This window comes from Schistocerca americana, chromosome 5 (genome assembly GCF_021461395.2).
Source record: "Schistocerca americana isolate TAMUIC-IGC-003095 chromosome 5, iqSchAmer2.1, whole genome shotgun sequence".
In the NCBI taxonomy this organism is placed as follows: domain Eukaryota; kingdom Metazoa; phylum Arthropoda; class Insecta; order Orthoptera; family Acrididae; genus Schistocerca; species Schistocerca americana.
This window is the reverse complement of record NC_060123.1, coordinates 119,342,016-119,355,079: the sequence shown is the minus strand read 5'-3', so window position 1 is coordinate 119,355,079 and position 13,064 is coordinate 119,342,016. Positions and strand designations below refer to the sequence as shown.

Below are 13,064 nucleotides of genomic sequence, written 5' to 3'. Positions count from 1 at the left end.
GACATCATTGTTGGGTGGTTATCCGTCGACTTGGCCACAGTCTTCCTTGCCGCACTCGATAGTGCAGACATCTTTAGGCAGTTGGTATGATTATGTTGTGAATTAAACACAGGTCGGGGAAATAGCGGTTTGTGGCTTTCAATTTTGACGCCGGGATACATATTCTTTAATAATCTCACGTCAGTGTAATTAATATCTTGTTTTCATTAGTCTAGGAATTTTAAAATGTTAGTCCTAATTTTCCCAAATACGTATACCACGTCACTGTTCTGTAACACAGCGAGTAAATCTAGTTGATGAACAAGACGGGTTACGCTTGTAACCGATACTATCACACCTCAAGATGGTTGGTTTGGAATGGAAGTGCAGTCTAGATGGACAGTGCAATCTGGTGTACAGAAACTACAGAAAAATGTCAGCAGGTCATGGACTCGTGGTTAGCGTTGCTGCCTATCGGCCAGGGGACATAGATTTTGATTCTGGGTCAGTTGGGGATTTTCTCCACTTTGGATTGGGTATGTGTGTGTGTGTGTGTGTGTGTGTGTGTGTGTGTGTGTGTGTGTGTATGTGTGTGTGTGTGTGTGTGTGTGTGTGCGTGTGATGCTCTCGCCATCGTTTTATCATCGTAGACATACAAGTCGCCGAACTGGCGTCAAATAAATAACTTGCACCTCACGGCCGAGTTCCACAGGACTCCCGGCCAATTATGCCTTAAGTACATTTCATTTCATTTTTACTGAAAACTGTATGGGTGCTTCTCTCATACAGTTTACAAATGATTGGACTAACAGCGAGAGGCTGGCACAAAGATAAGGATAATGGTGGACCAAACATCCGTCTTTTATTATTTTATTGTGACAACAATCGCATAAAAAATTTATAATGAGTTAACGCGTTTCTACCATCCAAGTGTCATTATCAAACATTCAGCAAATAATAAAGAATGATCATTACGTAAATAGCTACTTGGCTGGGTGTATAGATCGAATAATTATTTAACTATTCCTGTTTTTTTTTATTAAATCCATTGACACTCGATTATGACCATTGGTTAGTCGAACATGGTGCTGCATTTTGAAATGTTTTGTGGTTCTTGTCATTAGAAAAAATAGTTACAAGACTACACTGACAATATGTTACATTTTTAGATTTACGTTGTTAGTTACCATTAACAAAAAGTACTGGATTGTGAAGTTACCCTATGTCTTCCACTGACTGCTCACGTGCTCATTTACACTCAGATTTAGAATTGAGTTTTATTTATGAATGAATTTTATTTACGAATGGATTTGGTTTGTGAATGAATTTTATTTATGAATAATATCCAGCTACACTGCTATCTTAGTTGTTTATATTTTATCTCATTCAGAATGAGCCCATATCGGCAAACTGACATCGTCAGGTGCTCTGTAAATACATGGATAAGCGATGGTCTTAATATAATGGTTTTGTAACTATGATCTGAAAATTTGTACTATTTCATTATGTGCTTTGCCTTACACGTAAAATCGTTGCTGTCATGTCCCGTCTGTTTTGGAATTTTTACCAGGGAGAGTGTAAAAATTCCAAAATGACAGGACATGACAGCAACGATGTTACGTGTAAGGTATAATGATATATTATAAATTTTCAGATCATAGTTACAGAATCATTATATTAAGACCATCGCTTATTCATGTATTTACAGAGCACCAGACGATAGCAAATTTGGCCGAAATGCGCTCAATATGAATGGGATAAAACAGAAACAACTTACATAGCAGTGTACCTGTATATTATTCACAAATAATCATGTCTTTAAAAGACATATTTTGCACAGCGGGAACCAAAGAACAAAAGCTAGTACTGAGTATTTACATGTTGAGCTGACCTACCCGTTGCCAAATTCTCTGCCCCTGAACAACTTACTGTATTTTCGAATAGTCATAAAAGTATTTCTTACATCGAAGATGCAAAGGCAATCGGTTATTAAAATAGTAATTTACCTTTCATTGCTGCAATTGTATTTTGAAAAGTCACTTGTTTCAGTTACTCAGATGTGATAGATATGTAAGATAACTACGCTTGAGTCGCTAAATTAATAGCTGAATGTATTGTGTAGCATTGTTAAGCCTACCATATTAGTTTTGGACACCCAAAAGTAACTACTACTAACGTTATCCTCCGGGGAGAGAGCAACACAGATCTGTGCTGCTACTAGAGGCCCTAATGTTCAGAATAAGCTTTCCCGTTGTTGGCTGTGTGGAAGCGATTCTTAAGGTGGAGTGCTTGTTTCTACAAACAGTCTTCCACAAACTGGTAAATATGTTTCCTTTCTTAACTTTCCTGAAATCACTTTTTTAATGCTTTTTAATTTCAAGTAACAGGAAAAAATATTCCAAAGGTGGGGAGTAGCGTGACTGCTGTCTGACTTGCTATGTAACCAAGGGGATTTTTGTGCTCTAAGTTCGAATTTTCTGTGGCCCCAGTGGAAAGTACTTTTCCTTTAACAGTTGCTCATTTAACGTTTATCGAATTTCAAGGTTGACTTCATCGTTGAGGTACTGTGCGAATGAGTAGTAGGATAATTTCATTCATGTCGAAAAAGTAAACCAGCATACTTCCCTCTTGATTCTCGCTGGTTTTGGTTTGCATGTTGCCTTTATAGGGCGGTTTGTCTTTCGTTTTGGGTCATACCCATAATATAACCACTGGCGTCTAGGAGTACTTTATCATATGAGTTTGACAGGATGAGTATTATATGTACTTATTAATATTGCAGACTGGACTGAAGTAGTCAAACGGTAATTAGTTCGAATAAATGTTTCGATTCCACCTTTAAATCGCTGAGAAGCGAACTGGATCAGCCACAGCCAATTATTTATTTTCTACGCATGCCACTGTATAATAGACAGGTAGTATACAGGGTGTTACAAAAACTTTCAGGAAAAATTCCTCACACACAAATAAAGAAAAGATGTTATGTGGACATGTGTCCGGAAACGCTTAATTTCCATTTTAGAGCTCATTTTAGTTTCGTCAGTATGTACTGTACTTCCTCGATTCACCGCCAGTTGGCCCAATTGAAGGAAGGTAATGTTGACTTCGGTGCCTGTGTTGACATGCGACTCATTGCTCTACGGTACTAGCATCAAGCACATCAGTACGTACCATCAACAGGTTAGTGTTCATCACGAACGTGGTTTTGCAGTCAGTGCAATGTTTACAAGTGCGGAGTTGGCAGATGCCCATTTGTTGTATGGATTAGCACGGGGCAATAGCCGTGACGCCGTACGTTTGTATCGAGACAGATTTCCAGAACGAAGGTGTCCGGACAGGAAGACGTTCGAAGCAATTGATCGGCGTCTTAGGGAGCACGGAACATTCCAGCCTATGACTCGCGACTGGGGAAGACCTAGAACGACGAGGACACCGGCAATGGACGAGGCAATTCTTCCTGCAGTTGACGATAACCCTAATGTCAGCGTCAGAGAAGTTACTGCTGTACAGGGTGACGTTGACCACGTCACAGTATGGAGAGTGCTACGGGAGAGCCAGTTGTTTCCGTACCATGTACAGCGTGTGCAGGCACTATCAGCAGCTGATTGACCTCCACGGGTACACTTCTACGAATGGTTCATCCAACAACGTGTCAATCCTCATTTCAGTGCAAATGTTCTTTTTACGGATGAGGCTTCATTCCAACGTTATCAAATTGTAAATTGTCACAAACAACATGTGTGGGCCGACGAGAATCCGCAATTGTGCAATCACGTCATCAACATAGATTTTCTGTGAACGTTTGGGCAGGCACTGTTGGTGATGTCTTGATTGGGCCCCATGTTCATCCACCTACACTCAATGGAGCACTTTATCTTGATTTCATACGGGATACTCGAACTGTGCTGCTAGAACATGAGCCTTTACAAGTACGACAAAACATGTGGTTCATGCACGATGGAGCTCCTGCACATTTCAGTGGAAGTGTTCGTACGCTTCTCAACAACAGATTCGGTGACCGATGGATTGGTAGAGGCGGACCAATTCCACTAAATGTAGAGACTCTTCGTGCTCGTATTGTGGATGGCTGTGATACAATACGCCATTCTCCAGGGCTGCATCAGTGCATCAGGGATTCCATGCGACGGAGGATGGATGCATGTATCCTCGCTAACGGAGGACATTTTGAACATTTCCTGTAACAAAGTGTTCGAAGTCACGCTTGTACGTTCTGTTGCTGTGTGTTTCCATTCCATGATTAATGTGATTTGAAGAGAAGTAATAAAATGAGTTCTAACATGGAAAATAAGCGTTTCCGTACACATGTCCACATAACATATTTTCTTTCTTTGCGTGTGAGGAATATTTCCTGAAAGTTTGGCCGTACCTTTTCGTAACACCCTGTATAACCTGCAGTACTGTGGAGAGCGGTTCACCGAAGTCTGGAAAATCCGGAAAATAGCTAAGTACTCGTGTAGCTGATCTCTCTGTAAGACAATGAGGGGTGGGCACTAAAGGATAAAGCAACTCGTCGTTAACGGTTACAAAAGATATTTATTAGGTCTTATTTTACAAAGATAAAGACATCGAGTAGTGGTGGTGGCGGTCCGCCGGTAGGAGAGCGCCGACGGCGGGGTGTCAAGCGGGTAGCGGCGGCGGCAGGCGCCACTGCGGCCGGGCGGGCGGCCGCAGCGGTCGCGTCTCACTCGCCGAGCCGGCGCCGCGCGCGCCCCGGCCCGCCGCGCTCACTGCTGACGCCGGGCGGCGCGTCAGCTCCACGACGCCGGGGTCAGCGTCATCAGCGGCAGCAGCAGCAGCAGCTGCTGCAGCGTCAGGAAGACCACCGACGCCGGCCACGGGGCCGCGGCCGCCGCCGCCGCCGACGCCTTGCGCGTGTCCTGCTGCATCGGTGCCGGCTTCTCTGCTGCAACAACATCGCGACGTACGACTTCCAGGCTTGTCACACAAAACCTCAGCGTTTCACTGTAGACAGTTTGGCCTACGTTTTTCTAAACTCCGGCATTAATCAAAATGGTAGGAGAAGCCACAGTGATAAACAAGGGCTACCGTAGCACCTCCTCCAGTTGGTATTGCCACGTGTACTCGTAGATATAGTTTGCTGCAGTGTCACCAGGTGAACCATTTCTGGAAGTTTCTTGAAATATCTCATGCGTGTAATACTTCCCTAGTCTGGAACATTCATTGACAACAAAGTGTTTCGGGTCGGCACTGTTGTATAAAATACTCTTGGGGCTCTTGCCGTATCGGTACAGGATGAAACCCCACGCTTTCGACAATTACCTTCATAGTCTTCGTCAGGAGGAAGAGACTGTCGAAACCGTTTTTTTCCTTTATTGAATTTCAATTCCCCCCGGAAGGGGGCGGGCTGGCAGCAGTTTAGTACGCTGCTCTACGGCCTACAAACTTTTTTAAAAACGGAAGAAGAAAAACAAGAAAAACAGGCGATAAAACGGTGACTTAAAGTGTAAAATGGCAGAAAATTGCGGAAAGTTAAATCAGAAAGCAAAGGGGTTGGCAATGTTAATAAAATACAGACGGATCAGACAAGTAACATAGTAGACACACAATTAAAAAACGTGGCTACAGTCTGTATTCTGTTCGCAAAAGATAACAAAACACACCCAGCGACAGTATGATGGCCGTTCGCAACACTTCCAAAAAGAGACACAACACGGAACACTCACTGTAAAACACTCACTGTAAAACACTGCACGAAAATGTCGGCACAAAGATGACACTCCCTAGCCAAGGTGATTTCCCTAAATCACTCCAGGCCAATGCCGGGATGGTTCCTCTCAAAGGGCATGGCCGACTTCCTTCCCCATCCTTCCCTAATCCGATGAGACCTATGACCATGCTGTCTGGTCTCCTTCCCCAAACCAACCAACCAACCCTAGCCAAGGGCAGATGGGTGGGGACCTGGAGGAGGGGGAAAACAAGGAGAGAGGAGAGGAAAAAACGAAAAGAGGGTGGGGAACCAAAGGAGGGAGAGGACTCATAAGGGGGGAGAGGGGCAGGGCAGACGCGAGAGGGAATGGGAAAAGGTAGCGGAAGGAAATGCAAAAGGACTCGGGGGAGTGAAGGGGGCAGAGAGAGGGGAGGTGGGAAAGAAAGAGGGTGGAAGGGGGGGGGAGAGGGAGCCCGGGAAAAGGACAGAGAAAAGGAGGAGGGTGAGGATCAGAGTTGATACTAGGGATAAATGGAGGGAGAGAAGGCATCATCCGGGAGGGGGAGTTGATGGAAGCAGCCTTGGGAAAGGAGATGAAGGGTGTAGAGATGGAGGGTAGGGCAGACTCAACAGTGAAGATGTGGCAGGGGGCGGGGTTGGGAGAGGAGAGGAGCAACCAGGGGTGAGGGGGATCAAGGCGGCGGGAGGATGCGGATATGTTCGAGGAATAGGAGCAGATGGGGGAAAGGAATGTAGTCATAGAGGATCCGTGTGGGGGACAGGAGGTGGTTGTGGGCTTTGGATTGGATGGAGTGGAGATGAGGGATCCAGGTGTGCTGACGGTCAGTGGTGAGGCCAAGGTGGGTGATGGTGGGGGGTGAGGTGGACAGGACGGGCGGAGATGGTAAGGGAGAAATCCAGGAGCCGGAAGGAGCGAGTGGTACGACCTATGATAACTGCCTGGGTCTTGGAAGGATTGATTTTCAGGAGCCACTGGTTACACCAAGGGGCAAAAAGGTCAAGGTGATTCTGGAGAAGGCGTTTGGACCGTTGGAGGGTAGGAGCGAGGGCGAGGAATGCGGTGTCATCGGCATATTGCAAGAAGTGTAGTCGAAACTGCTGCTATGTTCGTCTTATATACGTAATTCAAGTACTATTATAAGCCTCAGAATTCAACATAAGATACTGTTTGGTGAAACTAAAACTTTTTCCCAAGCTCCTACATACTGGGATTCTGTAAATAAAGTGGGAGTAGAAATAACTTGGAATAATTTTCGACGATTGAGCCATGATTTTACAACGAGACCAGCGTTGGGAAACACGAAAAGATGAGTGCCTAGTTTATTCATTATTTCATGAAATAACTTTATTAACTGTGCTCTAATGACACCTGCCGCATAATAACTTTGTTGTTGCGAGAAAAAGCAGTATTTAGCACCGTGAGGAACACCACAATCATGATTAAATTTTGACCTTTGTTGTGGGAGGGTTGTTGGAGGCTGCACTCAACAACAACGAATATGTCCAGTTCCCGATTTTTAATATGCCGTTGATGTTATGTTTCACTTGTTCCTGACGAAGAAGATGAAGGTAACCGTCTAAAACTTGGGGTTTCATTCTGTATTGATGCGGCAATAAGTCAGAGAATGTATTAGGTTTCCTTTACTTTACGTCTATGGTCACAAACTTTTTGCTAACAGATTACCGGTTTCGGTCTATAATGACCATCATCAGATCTGCAGCAGAAAATGGGAATCATAGAGCTCCATCACCACTTTCACCTGTTTTCTAAAAACACGTAACACGTTACTTACTTCGTTGTTTGTGATTTTACAGAATTATAAGATCTACCTATTGGCTGAATCATCCCTGATTACCATGAAGGCTGACTGTTTCATAGGTTCTCTAAGCACTCCCGAAGCACCATGGGACTTAACATCTGAGGTCATCAGTCCCCTAGAACTTAGAACTACTTAAACCTAACTAACCTAAAGACATCAAACACATCCATGCCGGAGGCAGGATTCGAACCTGCGACCGTAGCGGTCGCGCAGGGCAATTTTTTATTAACAGCTATTATTGGTACGTATTTATCAAGAAACGACTTCTAAGGTGGAACAACGAAAGATGCCGAAATTGTCAAGATAACATATGACTTTAACGAGCTTTCATTAAACAAGTGTCCGAAACAGCGAATGGAGGCTCGTGTTGGCGTATTCACCACAATAAGCGGAAACAGATTAAAACCATCATTTAACGAAAAATGTGGTTCTCCGAGTGCGAATTCAGTCAGCTGCAGAATCGTAGCCATGTTAACTCGTAAAGTGTTACAACGTTCCATTCTGTGGTGGTTCGCCATGTATGCGTTTTTTTCCTTTTTTATGAGACAATCCCGATGGAACATAAAACAGAGCTGTATCGTCGTGTACCGTTTCCACGAGTTATGGCTTCAATTTAGATTAACGCACTGTGTTATACAAAAGAAGCGGCAGATGAAACTCAGTAGTTCGCGGAGTGCAGATTAAAATCCCCAACACCACAGGAGAAAACGGCTTTTCATAGAATATAGAATAAGTATTGGAAAGTGATGAAAGGAATCCAACACCTCAGAAAAACTCCTATACATAATTAAATGAATGTACTACAACGGAAGTCTGTACCAAAATTTTGAAGCTCCTGGCAAAACATTCTCACATTACTTTTTCTCTCTGTTCTGTTAAAAAGAGAACAACTGTGGTAAAACGCACTTTTTAAATCGGTGGTCAAGGCAATGTACCTCACGAGGAAATAGCGTTCGAGTCCGCTATTCAGTAATTGAATTTTGAGGCTCCTTCAAAACGAGTCGATGATATTAAATGGAAATTCAAAGGAAGTGGAAGTTCACTGGGATAAAAGTTATAGATTACCTGGACGTTTCATCTACATGTACATTATAGTGTGCAAGCCATTTAACGGTGTGTGACGGAAGGTACTTACTGATCCTCCTTACCCTTTTCCACTGGCGAATGGCGCGTGGGAAAAACGGAAGTAGGTAAGCCTCTGTATTACCTCTAATTTCTATAATATTGTTGTCGTGGTCGTTTCACCTGATGTATGGTTGGTGAGGTCCACGTAAAATGTTGTCCGACTCTGCCCTGCCCGACACTGCTAGCTCGAAATTACAATGGTAAATCTCTCCGTGATACGCAATGCCTCTCTTGTAACGTCTGCCAATGGATTTTTCTGAGCACCTCGATAAAGCTCTCGCGCCAAATAAAGGATCACGTGACGAAACACGCTAATCTTCGTTGGATCTTTTGTATCTGTTCTACCAGGCCTACCGAGTAAGGATCCAATATTAATGAACAACACTGAAGAATCTGTCGAACAAGTGCCTTATAAGGCACTTCCTTCGTGGATGATTTACATTTCCTTAAAATTCGTCCTCTGAATTTGCCTGGTGTTTGCCTTTTGTACTATTTATGTGGTAATTCTAGTTAAGATTGCTCTAGATGGCTACTCCCTGATATTTTAAAACAGATACGGTGTCAGGAGTTTGTCATCAATAGTTTAATTGTAGAGTAGCGTCTTTCTTTTCCTACGTATGTGCAATATGTTACAGTTACCCACGTTCAGAGTCAACTGCCCGAGCATGCACCATTCACAAATCTTCTGCAGGTCGCTCTGCGAATCGATACGATCTTCTGTCGTTCCTGATTCCTTATAGCCAATCTCATCATTTGCGGAAAGTCCTAAACAAGTTCCCACGTTCTCTACCAGGCCTTTCATACGCACTGCCAACAATAACGCTCTTATCAGACTTACTAGGGGTACTCCGGAAATTACCTTCACATGTATCGGCTAATCGGCTATTTCCGTTAAAAGAGACCTGCTGAGTTCTATCAGCAAGGAAGTCTTGAATCCATTTGGTAGTCTGATCCGATATTCGATTAGGTCGTTTTTTTTTTCAGTAACTGCCAGAGCGGGACGGTGTCAGGTGCCTTCCTGGAGTCAAGGTATACGGAATAAACATGAGCGAAGTTGTTTACAGTGCTTTGACTCCCGTGGAGGAACAGGGGAGACCTCAGTTTCACAAGATCTCTCTCTGCGGAATCTATGTTGATTTTTGCAGAGGAGATTTCCGTTCTTCTAAAACGTTATAATTCTTTAGCAGAAAACACGTTCCTTAATTCGACAACAGACTGAATTCAACGACAAAGGCCTATAATTATCTGCATCTGTCTTATAGTCCTTCTTGAAAACAAGAATGACTAGAGGCTTTTTCAAGTCGCATAGCACCCTTTGTTGTTCCTGCGATGTATCGTTGGTTATAATTAAAGTGCAAGGATATCCAGGATGGGCTGGAATTATCGTATGGCAGAGAAATTTGGTTGATATGCTAGTGTGTTAATGAGGAACCGATTTGTGCTGTAAAAAAATTAGTTCCAGTTTTAGCCATCAGGTGCGGATATGGAGCTATACAGTGTTTGAATTACAGCTGTAACGCGAGCTAACGGTATGGCTATCGACAAGAGAGACGGTGCGCTCTTAGTGAAACTGTTCTGTGTAGACGGCAGCAGGTACAGCGCTGATTTGAGAAAGTATCGCCGACTGAAAGGTCTAAGGAGAACCCCGATGTCTTCAAATTAGGTAAAGAAGATGAGAGTGAAATTCGAAAACACGGGTGAGCTTGGTGTGCCATCTGGAAGAGGAAGGAGTCCCACCACAGTGGAAGTTATTGACTGCGTTGCTGTTACTATAACAGACCATTCAGCAAGTGCCCCTGGATAGTGCTAATTCTCGCGCCGAGTCACAAGAATTGTCCCTCCTGTGGTCAACAATTCGGTAAGTTTTTCGGTTTATTTTACAATGGTGCCAGTACAACACCCATATGGTGCAGCGAGTGAAACCCGATGATCCAAAGCAATGGTCTGAATTTGCTTTTCCGTTTATGGCATGGATCGAAGTTCATGACATGTGAAGACATGAGCAGGGCAACATTCTAAGGGGAGACGAAGCACTTTCTACCGTACTGGATGCAGTGAATACATAGGACCGCCGAGTTTCGGGTACTGTTCAACTCCGTTCTGTGCACGAAGAGCCACTGCTTTCGCCGTATGTGACTGTGCTGTGCGGATTCACAAGCACCTATATTCTCGATCCGTTGTTCCTTCAAGATAATACTTCCATAAAGCCTACACTACTAGCCATTAAAATTGCTACACGAAGAAGAAATGCAGATGATAAACGGGTATTCATTGGACAAATATATTATACTAGAACTGACATTTAAAGCGATTTGGGTGCATAGATCCTGAGAAATCAGTACCCAGAACAACCACCTCTGGCCGTAATAACGGCCTTGATACGCCTGGGAATTGAATCAAACAGAGCTTGGATGGTGTGTACAGGTACATCTGCCCACGCAGCTTCAACACGGTACCACACTTCATCAAAAGTAGTGATTGGCGTATTGTGACGAGCCAGTTACTCGGCCACCTTCGACAAGACGTTTTCAGTTGGTGAGAGATCTGGAGAATGTGCTGTACAGGGCAGTAGTCGAACATTTTCTGTATCCTGAAAGGCCCGTACAGGACCTGCAACAAGCAATCGTGCATTATCCGGCTGAAATGTAGGGTTTCGCAGGACTCGAATGAAGGGTAGAGCCACGGGTCGTAACACATCTGTAATGAAACGTCCACTGTTCAAAGTGCCGTCAATGCGAACAAGAGGTGACCGAGACGTGTAACCAATGGCCCCCCACACCCATCACGCTGGGTGATACGCCAGTATGACGATGACAAATACACGCTTCCAATGTGCGTCCACCGCGATGGCGCCTAATACGGTGCGACCATCATGATGCTGTAAACAGAACCTGGATTCGCCCGAAAAAATGAGGTTTTCCCATCCGTGCACCAAGGTTCGTCGTTGTGTACACTATCGCAGGCGCTCCTGTCTGTGATGCAGCATAAAGGGTAACTGCAGCCATGGTCTCCGAGCTGATAGTCCATGCTTCTGCAAACGTCGTCGAACTGTTCGTGCAGATGGTTGTTGTCTTGCAAACGTGCCCATCTGTTCACTCAGGCACCGAGACGTGGCTGCATGATCAGTGACAGCCATACTGATAGGATGCCTGTCATCTCGACTGCTAGTGATACGAGGCCGTTGGGATCCATCACGGCATTCCGTATTACCCTCCTGAACCCACCGATTCCATATTCAAATAACAGTCATTGGACCTCGACCAAAGCGAGCTGCAATGTCGCGATACGATAAACCGCAATCGCGATAGGCTACAATCCGACCTTTATCGAAGTCGGAAACCTGATGGTACGCATTTCTCCTCCTTATATGAGGCATCACAACAACGTCTCACCAGGCAACGCCGGTCAACTGCTGTTTGTGTATGAGAAATGGTTGGAAAATTTCCTCATGTCAGCGCGTTGTAGGTGTCGCCACCGGCTCCAAGCTAGTGTGAATGCTCTGAAAAGTTAATCATTTGCATATTACGGCATCTTCTTCCTGTCGGTAAATTTCGCGTCTGTAGCACGTCATCTTCGTGGTGTCGCAATTTTTATCGCCAGGAGTGTATAAGGTGTACCATGAAAGATTTCTAGATCTCCGTGTACAGCATATAATTGCTGCTTTTTGAAGAGCATAAAGTACTGGAAATCAAAGTTTCCATGTAACATAAGGCAACACCTCATCTCGCTCGCCGACTGAAAGTTCTGGTTAATGCAAACTTCCACGAATATGTTACCTCCATAGGTGTCCCAGATGTATGGCCCGCAAGTTCACCTGATCTCAGTCCATTTGACTCTGAGGATATCTAAAAGAAAGCGTTTACCAGGGACACATCCGACCTTAACCTGATTTGAAGGAAAGGTATGCAGGAACACGTTGTTAATACTGCACAGGAACTACTGCCGGCAACGGTTGATCACGTCGTTTTACGATTCAGCTGAAGTCTGGTGCTGATCGTATTGCACAAATTGTGTTAGCGGCGGTTGATTTAAGACCCGAATTATGCCTTTAGCATTTGTTTGACGTTTTTTGCCCGCGTCCGGTTGCTAATCCATTACCTTTGGAATCATTTCTACAGGTCTTTCTTACATTCATAACACTAGATCTGCAGCCGTTGGCCACACTTGGAATTACTTTTTCTCATCGTAAATCAGTTTCTCACTAACGCATTAAAATATCTACAACAGTTCTCTGCCATTCGATTGTACAGACTACACAGAACCTCTGCGTGTAGCTGCACGTTAATTACAATCACCCAGCACAATAAACTGTTGCTAGAAGGGGAACTAATTCTTTCGCATAATTATTATAGTATCTTACAGGTGTTTCGTCTGGTCCTAATGCCTTTCCACTTCCAGGCGACTGTAATCGGATTTCGGTTCCGCAGTTG

General features: G+C 44.3%; 1 protein-coding gene across 1 annotated transcript in view; it reads right to left on the bottom strand.

Annotated features, from left to right (window-relative positions):
• Window positions 1-4,748: 4,748 nt before the first annotated feature.
• LOC124616229 (protein turtle homolog B-like) overlaps window positions 4,749-13,064 on the bottom strand; it is a 454,186-nt gene continuing 445,870 nt past the window's right edge. Inside the window, exon 7 of the mRNA XM_047144531.1 lies at window positions 4,749-4,903. Coding sequence (XP_047000487.1) covers window positions 4,749-4,903 — 155 coding nt within the window. The remainder of the gene's footprint in view (window positions 4,904-13,064) is intronic.